General features: G+C 49.1%; 1 protein-coding gene across 5 annotated transcripts; it reads right to left on the bottom strand.

Annotated features, from left to right (window-relative positions):
* Positions 1-496: 496 nt before the first annotated feature.
* Positions 497-6,199, bottom strand: ZNF835 (zinc finger protein 835). Of its 5 annotated transcripts, none has more exons than XM_072968381.1 (3): positions 6,060-6,199; positions 5,228-5,318; positions 497-2,766 (listed from the first exon to the last, which is right to left on the bottom strand). In XM_072968381.1, the coding sequence occupies exons 2-3, from the start codon at positions 5,244-5,246 to the stop codon at positions 1,124-1,126; spliced, it is 1,662 nt and encodes a 553-aa protein (XP_072824482.1). In that variant the 5' UTR covers positions 5,247-5,318; positions 6,060-6,199; the 3' UTR covers positions 497-1,123. The 5 variants fall into 5 exon arrangements, with proteins under 5 accessions (XP_072824482.1, XP_072824486.1, XP_072824481.1 ...); XM_072968385.1 differs by having other exon boundaries at positions 497-2,763; XM_072968380.1 differs by having other exon boundaries at positions 5,963-6,173.
* Positions 6,200-17,584: the final 11,385 nt, after the last annotated feature.

Genomic DNA, 17,584 nt, shown 5'->3' with positions numbered 1-17,584 from the left:
GGGGAGGAGGATGGGGCGAGATTACTTTATTACCTTTTTTTTTTTACCTTTATAAGTTGTGGACCACGTGAGTTACATAAGCTCATGCTGCGTGATTAGAACTTGTGTCTCACCCCAAGAGCAGGGGGACTGCAACAGTGATTCCCATTTTTCACTCTTCCCTGTAGCCACACGGGTGGGCTGGCCCTTCCTATACTGCCCCTGGCTCTGCTGTGGGGCCTGCTGTGGCCAGTGGCACTAGAAGCAGACTTGACATAATCAGGCTTGAAGCTGTGCTGGTGTGCGCCCGTTCTCTGAAACCCCTGCTCCTGCCATGAGAGGTCACCCAGGTTAAGATGTGGCTCAAGGGCAGGAGGGCAGAGTTGGCCCAGCTGAGCCCTTCTGGACCAGCCTGTCCCCTCCCGCCCACCACTGACCACAGATGCATAACTAGTCTAGACAAGACCAAATGAGCCTGGCCCAGACCTCCAGGACCACACAGCATGGGAAGCGGACAACTGCATTCTGGACAACAGCTAATGGACACAACCATTAAGATCAATACTTTGACTCGGGGGGGAGAAAGCTGGAAAAGGGAGGTGTTTCCTTATCCTGAAAAAAAGAGACTGGGGTCTACTCTAAAAGAACTCACCCTTCCCAGGTCTGTCGGGGAGAGGCGCTCTTTTCTTCTAGAACTTTCCCTGCTGTGGCTTTCTCTGCTCATTTTTCTCTAATTTTAGAAGCACTGTTTCAGTGCTAGGGACCCACATTTCTCCTTAAGACCCTGCGCCCTTACTTAACATGCCGACTCCACCAAAGGAGCTGAACCTTTTATTCAATGAACTGTGTTGGACAAATGCCTACCTACCTGGTCATAAAATCAACACTCAAAGGGCCAGCCAGAGACCCACAGATATGTCCTCAGGTCCCCTTTTGTGGGTCACAAGATTATAAATCTTGAACCATGGGGGCGCTGCAAGGGGGTGTTCTGCGAGATGCGGGGTGCAGTCCCGGCCCTCCCGCCTCCCGGGGTAACCTGGGGCACGTCACGGAGCCTCGGTTTCCTCGCGGGCAGCCGGATGATGGTGGGGTACGTCCCGCTAGTGCTGAGGCGGGGCCCTGCCCGTCCGAGGCCCGGCACGCCTCAGCCCTCGCTCCGCGGCGGGTCCCCCGCGGCCTCCCCGGGGCCGCCGCAGCCGGCAGGCTCCTCCCCCCGGCGGGAGCTCAGGGGTCCAATCGGGGGCGGCGGCGGCTGCGCAGAGGGGCCCGCGGCCGTCCTGTCGGCGTGCGTCCTCTGGTGGCGGATGAGGGCGGAGGAGAAGCTGAAGGCCTTGCCGCAGCCGCCGCACTCGTAGGGCTTCTCGCCGGTGTGGACGATGTGGTGCTGGATCAGGTAGGCGCGGTTGCTGAAGGCCTTGCCGCACTCGGGGCACGGGTAGGGCCGCTCGCCCGTGTGCGTGCGCCGGTGCAGCGTCAGCGACGAGCCCTGGCTGAAGGCCTTGCCGCAGTCCCCGCAGCGGTAGGGCTTCTCGCCCGTGTGGACCTTCTGGTGCTCGGTGAGGGACGACACGTGGCTGAAGGCGGCCCCGCACTCCAGGCACTTGTAGGGCCGGGCGCCCGTGTGGACGAGGTGGTGCTGCGCCAGGTGCGAGCGGTGGCTGAAGGCGCGGCCGCAGTCCCGGCAGGCGTAGGGCCGCTCGCCCGTGTGCACGCGCCGGTGCTGGCTCAGGTGCGACACCTGCGTGAAGGCCTTGCCGCACTGCGCGCACGCGAACGGCTTCTCGCCCGTGTGGAGGCGCCGGTGCTCGGCCAGCGAGGCGCGCTGGCTGAAGGGCGCGCCGCACTCGGGGCACGTGTAGGGCTTCTCGCCCGTGTGCACGCGCCGGTGCTGCGCCAGGTGCGCGGTCTGCGTGAAGGCCTTGGCGCACTGGCCGCAGGCGTAGGGCCGCTCGGCCGTGTGCGTGCGCTGGTGGCGGAGGAGCGCCGACGAGAAGCGGAAGGCCTTGTGGCACTGCGCGCACGCGAACGGCTTCTCGCCCGTGTGGATGCGCTGGTGCTCCAGCAGGGACGAGCGGCTGCGGAAGGCCTTGGCGCACTGGCCGCAGGCGAAGGGCCGCTCGCCCGTGTGCACCCGCCGGTGCTGCGCCAGGTGAGCGGGGCGCGCGAAGGCCTTGCCGCAGTCGGCGCAGCGGTGCGGCCGCTCGCCCGTGTGCGTGCGCCAGTGCGCCGCCAGGTAGGAGCCCTGGCTGAAGGCCTTGCCGCACTCGGAGCAGCTGTAGGGCCGCTCGCCCGTGTGCGTGCGCCGGTGCAGCGTCAGGTGCACGCTCTGGCTGAAGGCCTTGCCGCAGTCGGGGCAGGCGAACGGCTTCTCCCCCGTGTGCGTTCTCTGATGCAGGGTGAAGGCCGAGCAGTAGCTGAAGGCCTTGCCGCAGTCCTCACACTTCCACGGCTTCCTGGGGCCGCCCCCTCGTGCCTCCTCGTTCTTCGGTTTGGCGCTCTTTCTTGGCATGCCGCGCCCCTGTGGCCTGTTGTCGGCTTGGGTACTGGCGGGGCTTGAGCTGGTTCCGGGGCTCCCACCAAGTCCATCATTCTCGGGGACACCCACCCTGGTGGGGTCTTTCGTGTGGGCCTCCTGTTCCCAGTAGCTTTCCTCGTTTTCCTGTCTGTCCTTGAAATGACCCTCATGTTTCCATGTTTCTCCCAACTCGGAGCCCCGGGGAGCGGCGATCGTCAAGAGTCCTTCCATCCTGGCTTCCTGAGCTGTTGCCTTGATTTCATATCTTCCTTCTCTTATAAGAAAGAAAGAAAAGAAAGACAAGGAGGGAAGGAAGAGGTTTGTTCCCTGTTCCAGGCTGGAGAAGGCTCAGCGCAGGGTCTGTCTACTGACAGTGTGGGTCAGATCATTCTTTGCCGTGAGGGTTGTCCTGTGGGTGGCAGGATGTTGAGCAGTGTCCCTGGCCTCTACTCAGTGGATGCCCCCCACCCCAGATGTGACAACCAAAAAATGCCTCTAAATCCTACTGTTACGGGTTTAATGGAACACATATGGGTTCCATTATGTCTCTCCAAAAGGTGTGTTGAAACCCTAACCCCTAGTGCCTGTGAATGTGACTTTATTAGAAAATTGGTTCCTGGCAATCCTTGGTGTTCCCTGGCCTGTGGCTGCATGGCCCCAACCTCCATCTCCATCCTCACATGTCCTGTTCCCCGTGTATCTGTGTGTCCCATCCTGATACAGACACTAGTGATTGGACTTGGGGCCTGCCCTACCGACTCCAGTAAGACTCACCTTAACGGATAATGATGCCTGCAAATTAACGTGACCTGTTTCCAGTGCGGTCACATCCCAAGGTTCAAGGTTGCTGTGGACGGAATGTTTGTGTTCCCCGCATATTCAGATGCTGAATGAAGCCTTAATCCCCAGTGTGAAGATATTAGGAGATGGGGCCTTTGGGGAGTGCTTAGGACAGGAGGGTGGGGCCCTCAGGATGGGGTGAGTGCCCTTGCTAGAGCGCTGGCTTCCTCTCTCTGCTCTCTAAGTCCAGTGAAGATGCAGCTGGAAGGTGGCCACCTGCAGTTCAGGAAGGATCCTCACCAGAACCCTGACCATGCTGGAGCCCTGATCTTGGACTCCCAGCTTCCAGAGCTGTGAGCCATGCGCGTCGGCTGTCTAAGCTTCCAGCCTATGGTATTTTGCTACTAGTAGCCTGGGCTGCCTAAAGCACAGGTGGGCATGGATTTTGGGGGGACCACTTCAACTCAGATCCCTCCTACTTCTGTAGGGATCAGGGTGGGGAAGCCAGCTGACCAGGGTCTCCTAGGCTCACAGAACCGTGAAATGGGGTTCCTGCAGCCCCTGGGCCCAGAGTCCTCACTGGAGATGGTGACCCCAGACTGCTGCAGGGTTACACAGAATATGTCTTCTTTTGAGGGGTGTGAGGGGTGGACATATGCTTTTATTTCTGCATTTCTAGGAGAGGAATTTCTAGATCACAAGGTAAGTCTGTATTTACCCTGTTGAGGAACTGCTGCACTGTTCCCAAAACTGGCATTTTGCACCCCCACTAGTAGTGCATGAGGGCTCCAGTTTCTCCACATTCTCACAGCATTTGTTATCTGATTTTCTGAGTCTAGCCATCCTAGTGGCTATGAAGTGTTACCTCACTGTTGTTTTGATTTGCGTTTCCCTGATGGTTAATGTTGTGCATCCTTTCAAGTGCTTTTGGTAATTTGTATGTCTCCTTTGGACAACGGTCTTTCGACCCGTTTCAGCTCCTTCCACCATTTTAAATTGCGTTGTTTGTCTTCATGTTGTTGAGCTGTAGGAATTCTCTATACACACTAGATACAGACATGTAGCTGGCAAAGATACTCCCCCTGTTGGACACAGTCTATGTTTTCGATATTCTCAGTGGAGAATGGAGATCTTTTTTCACATCAACCTCAGCCCCAGCACACAGGAGGTGTTCTCTGAGCCATCTAGATGGCTGCTGTGTGTACAGAAATCAGTGCCCGGCTACGGGTTCAGCCCCTTGGGTGGGCTGAGTGGGGACCATCCCAGGGGTGATGAGTTTCCCCAACTATCACCCCAACCCAACACACCCTTCCCTGAAAGACCCTGTTAACATGGATGTGGAAGGCCCTATGTCTGCCACCTGGGCAGAATACATCCCACTGCCTACAGCCCCTGACCAATGCCTCCACCCAGCCTGTGGCAACCGCCTTCCAGCTGGCTCCCCGCAGTGTGCAGAGTCACATTCACAGGCTTTCCTGGCTCCTTTAGTACCTCCCTGTTCCACAACCATGCCAGGCACACTCCTGCCACAGGACCTTTGCACTGGCTGTTCCATCTTCCTGGAAGGCAGGCCTTCCCCCAGTGCAGGCCTCAGTGAAATGATGGCTTCTGAGTGGAGACTTGGAGGAAGGGTTGGAGTGAGCATTCCAGGCTGTGTGCACAGCACTTGCAAAGGTCCTGAGGCAGGACCATAATAGGGTTGATAGAGGAAAAGTAAATGGGCAGGGCAGGGTTAGGGCTGGAGATGAGTGACCCAGGCAGAGAGCAGGGAAGATTAAGTGACCACAGTGGGATGAGGGCCAGATCATGTGAGGTTTTGTGTGCCATGCAGAGGTGAGAACTTTGTTGGTGGAAGCCAGGCTGGGCCAGTCCCAGTTCTGGTGCCACCTCCACAGGCAGCCTCTTGCTTGAGCAGAGACTGACTGGGTCCCTAGATCAGGCAGTAGTACCCACCTTGCAGTTTTGGGAGCATCAAGTCCTGTCCGTGTCACTCAGGCGGTGGCCCCTGTCCTGGCTACCATGCCTCAGTGGGTCCAGTAGGTATCTGTGAGAGAAAGAGACAGGGACCCATGAAGGAAGACGCTGGGGCAGGCGCAGGTGAGCGGGTGCAGCAAGAACGCAGGATGTTACTTCTGTGTGTGTGCAGGGAGGGTAAGGGGATTCAGGGCAGTGACCCTCAGAAATATCCCGTGCACAGCCCTTCACACGTAGTCACGCACCCACAGAATGACACAGGCACACCCAGACCACCCAGCCCTATGCTGGCAGGCACACCCACCGAGCCATCCTACACAACTGCACACCCAGACACACACACACACACGTGGAATCACACACCTCACACCCAGGGAAACAAGTTATACACATGCCCAAAGTCACACATAGGCAGAGGTCCCCAAATGCATAAACACGCGCCAGGATCAGGCACGAGCAATCCCTTGGGGACGAACTCACGCGAAGTCACATGCACAGGTGCACAGGCACAAAGTTCTGGAGGGACAGGTAAACCCACAGTGACAGGCGGGCCTAAACGCACAGTGACACACACAGTTCACGCATGCACGGCACGAAGTTCTGGGGTGGCACGCGGGGCGGACCGCACACGCACAGCCACCCGCTGCTGCAGTCGAGAACGTACGCGGGGCACAGACGCACAAGGGGACGCGCGCGCACGCGCACACCACACACCGGCGCCCTCGCCTCCGGGACCAGCTCCGAAGGCCTTGGCCTGCTCCCGCCGAGCCTGTTGGGTTCGGGTCAGAGTTTCCATGGCCTCTGGTCCTACCCGGCCCATGCAGACCTCCGGTGATCCCTCGTCCTGCGGTGGCGCGGACGTGCGGTAACACAGGTCAAAGCGGCAGCTACCACAGACTGGCCCAAGCGCCGGGCCGGCATAGGCTGCGCGTGCGCGCTGGGAGAGTTGCGGACCCCGCGGGTCTCCCAAGAACTACAACTCCCAGAAGGCGCCGCGCCGCGCTAGCGCAGAGACTCAGGCCTTCAGTGCCAGCGTCGCCGAAACTATAATTCCCAGAAGGCCATGCACCTGCACGCAGTGGGATGACGAGTTTCAGCTGCCCGAGGAGGGCAGGGCGGCTGGGGGTGGGGGAGGGGGCGTGTCCTCCCTGAGTCCTGCCCACACGGTCTGCGCAATGGTGGGCGGGGCCAGTCACATGAGGGTGGGACTCCTTCCTCAAGGAGGGGGCGGAGTCCACAAGCTTGGGTGAAAAGGATTCTGAGGATCAGAGACGCTAAGTGACTCACCCCAGGCGACACAGCACAGAAAAGGCCAGAGCTGGAATTTGCAACCCACAGTTCGGTATTAAGCCATGGAAGTCTTTTTGTCTCAGAGGTTTGATGTAACTCTAGTCCAGAGCAAAGAACGTGCCAAGTCCATTGATGTGGGCAAATGATCATCATAGTGAACCTGAAATAGCAGTCACTGTTGGCCTGCCTTTATTGTAAAGTGCTTGTTCATAGAGTTAGCCTTCCTAAATTATTCTCTTCGTAGGGTTAGCTTTTTTAACTTATTCCCTTGGCCATTAGAAAAATTGGTATAAGCTCAGTTTTAGAAAATTGGGAAAGAAGAGAAACACGTGAGCCGTAGAATGGGAAGACAAATGCGTTTCACCAGAATCAAGATGCCACTGGTTGTGAGATACCACGTTGTTATGTACCCCAAGGCTGCCCAGTAAACCACGAAACGTGCTTTTTTTAAATTGAGGTACAGTTGATGCACAATATTATATAAGTTACAGGTGTGCAACATAGTGATTCACAATTTTAAAAGGTTATACTCCTTTAATAGTTATTATAAAGTATTGGCTATATTTCCTGTATTGTACAGTATATCCTTGTAGTTTATTGGTTCTATGTATTTGTATAAAATTTGTGTCTCTTAATCCCATACCCTGATTTTTCCTTCCCCCTTCGCTCTCTCCACTGGACATATGCTTTCTTTACTCTTCACATTTTTATTTTATATGTGGACCTCCAGGGGCATTGTGGGTTTCCCCTTGTCCTTCTGGAACCTTCTGGCTTTGCATAGTAAAAACATGTCCAGTTTCCCTCTGAGCCTGGGACTTAAGGAGCAGAGCCTCCTGGCCAATCCACACACCTGTGAACATGAGAAGAAAGGATTGTTGTTTTAAGCCACCGAGATTTTGTTTTGTTTTGTTTTCATATTTTTCATTATAGGTTATTACAAGATATTGAATATAGTTCCCTGTGCTGTACAGTAGAAACTTGTTGTTTATCTATTTTCTATATAGTAATTAGTATCTGCAAATCTCAAACTCCCAATTTATCCCTTCCCACCCCCTTTCCCCCAGTAACCATAAGTTTGTTTTTTATTTCTGTGAATCTGTTTCTGTTTTGTAAATAAGCTCATTTGTCTCATTTTATTAGATGCCACATATAAGTGATGTCATATGGTATTTGTCTTTCTCTGTCTGACTTACTTCACCTAGTATGACAATCTCCAGGTCCATCCATGTTGCTGCAAATGGCATTATTTCATTCTTTTTTATGGCTGAGCAATATTCCATTGTGTGTGTGTGTATACACCATATCTTCTTTTTTAAACATTTTTTATTGAGTAATAATCATTTTACAGTGTTATGTCAAATTCCAGTGTAGAGCACAATTTTTCAGTTATACATGAACATACATACATTCATTGTCACATTTTTTTTTTGCTGTGAGCTATCATAAGATCTTGTATATATTTCCCTGTGCTGTACAGTATAATCTTGTTTATCTATTCTACATTTTGAAATCCTAGTCTGTCCCTTCCCACCCCCCACCCCCTTGGCAACCACAAGTTTGTATTCTATGTCTGTGAGTCTGTTTCTATTTTGTATTTTTTTTTTAGATTCCACATCTAAAATGTGGTGATCTCACATGGTATTTTTCTTTCTCTTTCTGGCTTACTTCACTTAGAATGACATTCTCCAGGAGCATCCAGGTTGCTGCAAATGGCGTTATGTTGTCACTTTTTATGGCTGAATAGTATTCCATTGTATAAATATGCCACATCTTCTTTATCCAGTCATCTGTTGATGGACATTTAGGCTGTTTCCATGTCGTGGCTATTGTAAATAGTGCTGCTATGAACATTGGGCTAAAGGTGTCATTTTGAAGTAGGGTTCCTTCTGGATATATGCTCAGGAGCAGTATTCCTGGTTCATATGGTAAGTCTATTTCTAGTCTTTTGTGGAATCTCCATACTGTTTTCCACAGTGGCTGCACCAAACTGCATTCCAACCAGCAGTGTAAGAGGGTTCCCTTTTTCTCCACAGCCTCTCCAGCATTGGTCATTTGTGGACTTGTGAAAGATGGGCCATTCTGACTGATGTGAGGTGATACCTCATTGTAGTTTTGATTTGCATTTCTCTGATAATTAGTGATATTGAACATTTTTTCATGTGCCTATTGATCATTCATACCATATCTTCTTTATCCAGTCATCTGTCGATGGGCATTTAGGTTGCTTCCATGTGTTGGCTGTTGTAAATAGTGGTGCTGTGAACACTGGGGTGCATGTGTCTTTTTGAATTGGTTTCCTCTGGATATAAATGTGGTTTTTAAACTGTTTTTGTTATAAAGCTATATTTACCTGTTGTGGGTTGAACTGTGTCTCCCTCACATCTCTTCCCCCAACCCCCCCAGTGATATTTTCAAGTCCTAATGCTCAGTATCTCAGAATGTTATGTGGAAGTAGGGGCTTTACAGAGGAAGTCAAGTTAAAGTTAGGTCATTAGGGTGGATCCTAATCCAATAGGGCTGGTGTCCTTGTAAAAAGGGGAAATCTGGATACAGAGACAGGCACGCACAGAAGGTTGCCTTCACAGGAACTGGGTGTTAGGATTCCAACATACCCCTTTTGATGTGGGCACAATTCAACCGATAGCAGTGAGGGAGGGGTTTTGCCACAGCCACGCTCTGCTGCTTGGATGAGAGACCAGGGGAGGCTCTTCTGAAGCATGATTGGATTTGTCCAAGAGAAAAAAGTGACTAGGAGACCTGGGTGTACACGAGGCATTGCGTATATCGGTCAGCCGTGGGTTTAAACCAGTGATGAAGGGAGGTGAGATAAGAGGGTGGGGAAGACGAGTAGAAAAGTGGAAGGACCAGTGTGTTTTGGGCACAAGTGGGGCCAAAGGATTTGAGGCATCTAGTTTTAGAGGGAGGGGCTTGTCAAGGTCTAGGGGGTGACCTGAGAGCAGATAGTTCACAGGACGAGGTCACGGGAGGGGAGTTCAGGACCTAGAAAGGTCGGGGTGTTGGAGGGGTCGTGCAGCTTAGAGTGATTTTATTTCATTCTTAAACCATGATAGTTACTTAGGAGTGGGATGTGTGTGCATGTTGGGCACTGCACAACTTCTCAGACCTGGGAGTCAGACTGGACAGTGCCCCCTCCCTCTTCCTGTTCCGTGTGATTTTCCTGTGCCACTTGCTTCTCTTTGCAGCGACTACTGCACAAAGGTCTGATGTCAGGGAAAGGAATGTAGAGAGGGCTGATGTTGAAATCCACTGAGATGGTAGTTCACGTGGTGTCAGACAGATGTCGAATATCGCTGTACGTCCGTCAAGTTGAGGATAGCCAGGGCGCCTCGGCGCACCGTTTGGGAACCATGGGTGTATCCCCTTACAGATGCATATTGTAGACATGTAAGGAGATCGCACTGTGTATAGGGATTGGCAATCTTGCTTTTTTAAATTTAGCAACACGTAACAGGAACTTTTTTGGGGAGTGGTCATTAAGACGTCTTCTACAACATAACATATTTTTAATGGCTGCCACTATTGAAACAACGCTTTGTAAAAATGTGACTTTGTTGGGTGTCCTGATTTGTGAGTACTGACATGTGCATAACACCACCAGGGCCACAATCAAGATACAGAGTGTTTCCTCCGCTGCAGAACCTCCCTCGTTTCCCTCCGGCCTCTTCCCCTAACCCTTGTCTGTAACCAGTTTGGTTGCCATCTCTGTGATTTCGCCTTTCCCCCGGAATATCATACAAGCGGATAAAAGATGGTGTCTCTAAGAGGATGGAATGTCCTGGTTGTCACGGAAACCCACAGTGGAAAGCCTGACTCGGTCAGAGAAAGGAATTCAGGGCACGGTGGTTTGGGGGGCTTAGGTCGATCCCCTCTCTTGTAGCTCGTCAGGATTCCTAAACCTACCCCTGCAGCTGGGATGAGAGAGGTGAGGTGGATTTCCCAGCAGACATCTCCACAGGGTCCCCTCCGCACCGATTCTCAGCGTGACTGCGGCTGCCTGAGATCTCACAGGCCCAGCTCTCTTTACATTGTATGGAATCTCCCTGCACAGGCGTTTGAGGCAGGGGTTAGAAGATGCCAGTGTTTTGGGGGGTTTTCCAAGTGCCTCCATCTCTCACATGAATCACGAGCCTCCCTTCCCTTGTCTCCTGCCCCCTCCACTCCCCTTCCATCCCATTTAAGAGGGATGGGGTGAGGTCAGCAGGGGTCCTGAAGTGATGGGATATTTGGCATCAGGTGAAGAGAAAGAGGATGAACCTAGAGATGATCATATTAAGTGAAGTAAGTCAGACAGAGAAAGACAAATATCCTATAATATTACTTATATGTGGACTCTGAGAAAGCGATTACAAACTCCATTTACAAACCCAGAACAGGCTCACGGACATAGAAAAGAAACGACGCCATCTGTCGATGGACAGTTAGGTTGTTTCCATGTGTTGGCTGTTGTAAATAGTGCTGCTGTGAACGTTGCGGTGCAGGTGTCTTTTTGAATTAGAGTTCCCTCTGGATACATGCCCAGGAGTGGGATTGCTGGATCATATGGTAAGCGTGTTTCTAGTTTTTTGAGGAATCTCCATACTGTTTCCCATAGTGGCTGCTCTAAACTCTTAATTATTTTCTGTTTCAACTTGAGGGAATGCCTTTGAATTTGTGAAGTGCCCATGTGGTCACTAGATGGCACTCTTGAATCATGGAAAAGCAAACAGGTTTTTTTCTTAATTCAAAAAAAATTTTTTAAATTGTGAGCTATGACGCCTATAACGCATATTGTGAAATAGAACATAAACAGGACAAGATTCTACAATGCAGCAGATTATTTTCAATAGTAATCACATAGAGTCATACTCCTGTCTAGTAAAAGCATCCGCTTCAGTATTTCCAAGGACACTTACAGGCATCTGTCCGTCACTACCCTCCCGCCTTCTCCGCCCAGACATGGGCACAATCCTGGCGTCTAACAGTGTAATTTTTGTTTTAGCTGCTGTTGGACTTTATATGTGTGGATTTATACGCCCGATGTTCTTGGATAGCTCAACACATTTGTGAGATTTAACTCTGCTGTTGCCTGTAGGTGTCATTTGGTCATTTTTCTTGCTTTTTGAGGGGGTTAAATTCTTCATACATTCGGTATTAATGGACGTTGGCTTGGTTTCTGGTTTGACGCTGCTGTAAACATTATTGTACGCATCTCGGCGGGCGAGTCCATGTGTTACGACGGAATACGCCTGTAGGGGTGTAGATACTTTGTCACAGAATTTGTGCTGGTTAAATTTTAGGAGGTATCACCAAGTTTACTGCTGTAGTGGCCCAGTTCCCCTTCCCAGCACCAGTGAACAAGTGTTTGCGTCTGTCTTCCAGTCCACAGCGTGGCAGTAAGTGCTGTTTGGTGTTGGCTGTATACGAAGGTTTGTAGTCGTATCTCATGACACCTTTCTTTTGCATTTTCCTCCTTGCTAACGCATTTGCAGATTTTTTTTTGAAGTACAGTCAGTTACAATGTGTCCATTTCTGGTGTGCAGCACAATGTCCCAGCCATGCATATACATACATATATTTGTTTTCATATTCTTTTTCATTAAAGGTTATTACAAGATATTGAATATAGTTCCCTGTGCTATACAGAAAAACATAAAAAAATCTATTTTTATATATAGTGGCTAATATCTGTAAATCTCAAGCTCCCAGATTTATCCGTTCCCACCCCCTTTCCCCGGTAACCATAAGATTGTTTACTATGTCTGTGAATCTGTTTCTGTTTTGTAGATGAGTTCATAGTGTCCCCTTTTTTTTAGATTCCACATATGAGTGATATCATATGGTACTTTTCTTTCTCTTTCTGACCCGCTTCACTTAAAATGATGATCTCCAGGTCCATCCCATTTGTGGAGTTTTTAATCCACTGAATGGCAGTTGAACGTCTTCCTTTCTGACAGGCTGGTTTAAATTTCTTCCCCAGTGTTTTCTACTGCAGCTTTTCCCTCCCTGTCTTTGCTTTATGAAAGCTATTTCTGTGTTCAAGAGATGAGCTCTTTTTCAAAAATAGTTGTTGCATATAATTTCCCACACTCTAGCTTGACTTTTCATTCCCTTCATTGCGTGCATCTGTTTGTGTGTGTGTGTTTGCAGGTCTTTTTTTGAAGTATAGTCAGTTTACAATGTGTCAGTGTCTGGTGTGCAGCATAATGTCATACATACACATGCATATATTCCTTTTCATATTCTTTTTTATTATAGGCTATTACAAGGTATGGACTATAGTTCCCTGTGCTGTATCGTATACATTTGTTGTTTATCCACTTTATAGATAGTGTTTACTATTTGCAAATCTCAAATTCCCAATTTATCCCTTCCTACCCCGTTTCCCCCCAGTTCCTATAAATTTGTTTACTATGTCTGTGAGTCTGTTTCTGGTTTGTAGATGAGTTCATTAGTGTCTTCTTTCTTTCTTTTTTTTTTTTTTGGTTCCACGTATAAGTGATATCATATGGCATTTTTCTTTCTCTTTCTGCCTTACTTGGCTTAGACTGACATTCTCCAGGTCCATCCATGTTGCTGCAAATGCATTACTTTATTATTTTTATGGCTGAGTAGTATTCCATTGTGTGTATATACCACATCTTCTTTATCCAGTCATCTGTCAATGGACATTTAGGTTGTTTCCATGTCTTGGCTAGAGTACTTAGTTTTAATATATTCAAACCAATTGTGCTGGTTTAGAAGTCTAAACAGACCACTAAGCAGTGTGTCTCCTACTGTCTTCTAAGAGTTTTATTAATTCTGAGTTTACTTTTCCTTCTTCCCTTAGAGGGAATATAATTTTAAGAACAGTTTGAGAGAGGAAATTTCATGTCCTCTCTTATAAGTGGTGAGTTGGGCTAAGGCCATTTATTGAACTGCCTTTGCTCCCTTCACTTCTCTGCAATGCCACTTCCCCCTAGGAATTAAGTAAACGTTTGTGTGTTGGCTGACTTCTTTGCTCGCTTTGCTAGCTCACTGGTCAGGTTTCCTGATTGTTAATTACTGTAGCTTTGAGATAAGCATCGTTTCCCACTGGAGTTGATCCTTTATCTTCCCTCGTGGATTTTAGGTTCAGCCTGCCTGGTTTCATGCACAGGCACACACTTGCACGTGCACACGCACACACCTGCGGGGTTTTGCCTGGGCTGGCACATCTGTAGGCTAATGTAGGTGAAAATGACTGATGCTCAAACTCATAGCGTGCTGGCATTACGTACGTTCTCTTCAGTTCTTCTCTTCAAGGGCACTCAACTTGTTAAAAATGAAAATTGTATATATTTAAGTTATACAGTGTGATGATTTGATGTACAAAGACATAGTAAAATGATCACTACTGTCAAGCTAATCAAAGCATCATCTCCTCACAAGTCATACCTCACAAATATTGCCAATTATTTTTGTGATGAGAGTTCCTGAAAACTGCTCTCTCAGCAGATACCCAGAGTTCAGTGCAGTGTTGACTACAGTCACCTTACTGTACATGCAGTGTCCGCGGATTCTGTACGTGCAGTGTTATCCATCCTACATAACTGCAAGTTTTAAGCAGCATCTCCCCGTTTCCCTACTGCCCCCGCCCCGGTAACCGCCGTTCTGCTCTCTGCTCCAATGTTGGCAACTTTTTTAGCTTCCACCTGCAAGTGAGATCATGCAGTTTTTTTCCAGGAATCTTTGCATTTGTCTCTATGAGGCCAACGAACAAACCAAAACAAGAGCAATGACAGAACCCCTGCTTTCTGCAAAGAGTGACTCTGTCTCTGGTTTTCAGAATCCCTCTTCGCAGAAAGTAAGGTTTGTCTGTCTGCTGGCCCACTGCTTTGGGCAGACGGAAGCTCCAAGGACAGCAGTGTGCTGTCTCAGTGTCACAGGCGGGCCGACCAGCCCCTCCTGGTTGCTCAGCACTGTGTCTGGGATGCGGGACTTTCAGGGCTAAAACCGGGGCAGGCTGCGGAGAACTGGGGTGCATTGCTCACCCTTAAAGTTGGAGAGGCCTTATATATGCAGAGAAACTCTAATTTGAAAAGATACATGCACCACACTGTTCACAGCTGCACTATTTACAAGAGCTAAGACATGGAAGCAACCTAAATGTTCATCAACAGAGGACTGCATAAGATATATACAAATCTATCTATCTATATATATACACACACACATATATACACAATGGAATATTACCCAACCATGAAAAAGAATGAAATAATGCCATTTGCAGCTACATGGACGGACCTGGAGATCATCATACTAAGTGAAATCAACCAGAAAGAGAAAGAAAAATTCCACATGGTATCACTTATATGTGGAATCAAAAAAAAAAGGGGGGACACAGATGAACTTATTTCCAAAATAGAGAGACTCACAGGCATAGAAAACAAACTTATGGTTACCAGAGGGGAAAGGGAGTGGGGAGGGATAAACTGGAAGTTTGGGATTAATGGATACAAACTACGATATATTAAGTAGATAAACAGCAAGGTTCTACTGTGTAGCACAGGGAACTATATTGGATACCTTATGATGGCCTATAATGAAAAAAATATGAAAAGGAATACGCACACATGTATATAACTGAACCACTGTGCCGTCCAGAAGCTGATACAACATTATACTGCAATTTAAAAAAAGTTGGAGAGGCTTTGTCGTCCTGTAGCCATTGCTCATGTTTTGCCTGAGTTCATAGATGATTACAGACCTTGTTTATGCCTCACTCTGTCGCAGTCACAGAATGGCTGTGTCTGATGGCCGTGTGCTGTGACATTGTGGCTGTTCCACAGGAAGGCACTGAGGCCTCGCCGTGAGTGCCAGGCCAGCTCCCTTGGGCTGAGGGCTGCTGTTTCTCTGTCTTGGATTGAAGTCACCTGCAGGCGTCTCCCTCCAAGTCCATGAGCCCTTTCTGGGTCACAACTACTGAGTTGCTCTGTATTTTTCACACACAGGAACTGTGACTCTCGGAAAGGCCCCATAACCAGTCCACAGTGTAGCTGGGGTGACCACCCTACATCCAGACTGTGCGTTTCCATCTTGAGTCACCTACACCTGCACAGCAGCACGGATTCTGGTGGGCAGGAGGAATCTATGCACACAGACCTTTTCCTCTAATGACTCTGACGGATGCAGAAAGTTTTCTTTTTCCTGATGTCCCAGTCCAGTCTTCTGCTAACAAGCACCAATTTCCCAGGTGGTGCCCAGGAACCTCCAGAGGTGCAGAGGGGAAGGAGCTTCCAATTACTCAGTGCTCTCTGCTTCCTCAGTTCTCCATCCATTCCCGCGGGGCTTTCAGGAGACCGTGTGGGAGACGGAAGGGAAAGTACAGAGAGGGAGCTGGGACGTCTTTATTCTCAGGGATACTGCTTGAGAAAGTGCTGGGATCCAAGACGTTCCTGTGGGCTCCTTGGATTTGCTTTCTTATTCTCCACTAAGTTTGAAAACAGTCTGAACCCTATTTGTATGTGGTCTCCTCATGGAAAGAATGAGTGAAGTTGCTGGATTGGCCCCTACTGGATCCAGGTGTGTGGCTGGGTATGGGGGAAGGGTGGGAGGAGGGTGTTCCACCTGATGAAGCTTAATCTAGCCAAGCCATACTTCCTTCCTTCCATCCATCCAGCCAGTCAGCCATCCATCTGTTGTCCATTTATCTTTCTATTTATCCATCCATCACCCATCATCCATCCATCCATCCTGGTGTTCTCTTCCCTCTCCCCCCGGTCATGCTACTAGTGTCACTTGTTTTCTCCCGACCCTGTTCCATCACTTCCTTGGGAAGCATTTTTATCTCCTCAGATTAAGACAGAGTCTCTTTTGCTTGAGTTTCATGTCAGAAACTCAAATTCCTGCAAGTGCTAGACAGGTACGTAGTGTCCCCACTGTGTCCCCTTCTCCTAGTACAGGCATACCGCCTCTCATCCCCTTCAAATGACAGCATTCAATTTGGGTGTCAGGGCAAAGGAGGAGATAAAGGGATGTGCATGTTTCCCCTGTCATGTGAAAAACTGTAGCCTACCCGTGTTCTCCCCCTCACTTAGCACCCTGACTACTGCCCGCACCAAACTCACTCTTCCATTCTCTTCATTTAACAGTATATGAGAAATCTTTATCAATGTAAAATGTTTCCTTCTCATTTCTGCGTAGCATTATGTGTTGTGGATGGATCCTAATTTCCTTACCCAGTCCTGTATTTATAGATATGGAGAGTTTCCCATCTTCTGGAATATAACCTAGTACTTATGTCTAAAAAATATGTTTGAAAATAGTCCGTTTGATCTTTCACTCTGCACAGGTGATCACGGCAGTCAGAAAAATTCCCAGGTGTTGCAGACCTTGGTAAAGGATATGTGCAGCGATAGACTGTCAGGGAAGGGAGCTCAGTGGGACCAGAGCAAAGTCTTCGGATGGTCTAAGAGCAGTGGGAGCCCCAAGACTTGTAAAGACAAGATTAGAAGAGACCTGTTTTTATTCAGCATTTAGGATGGACCAGAGAGTCTTCTGCCCTCCTACCCTCTCCTCATTCAGTCCCCCAGCACTCCTCTCCACAGAGTGGGGGCGATTCTTCCCATTTTCCGGATGAGGAGCTGAGTCCACGAGCAGCAGAGGGTCTTGGTGATGATGACCCCAGTTCTGGAGCAAGGGGACTATTCCTGTGATGTAAGTGCCACGCTCAGCCAGCCCCTTGCGGACCCTTTGCCATAAGATGTTCAAATTCCTCATCAAGGCTAAAAAGACCTGTGCTGTCCTGTACGCCTTCCATCCTGAATTCCCGTGGAATTCCACTGCAGGGCTGCAGGGTTTGATTGCTGATTTACTTGCATGCTTGTTTATATCCTGTCTCCACCCCTCAGTGGGATCACTTTGGCTTCGGGCACAATACCTTCTTTATTACTGTGTCCCTATACCTGGAACAGACTCTAGGGAATGGGGAACAAGCATTTGTTGAACTCACGAGTGAATGAATGGCAAGGCTTACTGTTTTTCCTTTAGATTTCCTTTGTATCTTAATATTACTTAAAATATCTA

Source organism: Vicugna pacos, chromosome 9 (genome assembly GCF_048564905.1).
Source record: "Vicugna pacos chromosome 9, VicPac4, whole genome shotgun sequence".
Lineage (NCBI taxonomy): Eukaryota > Metazoa > Chordata > Mammalia > Artiodactyla > Camelidae > Vicugna > Vicugna pacos.
The sequence above is the reverse complement of the archived record's forward strand: the minus strand, read 5'-3'. Positions and strand labels throughout refer to the sequence as shown.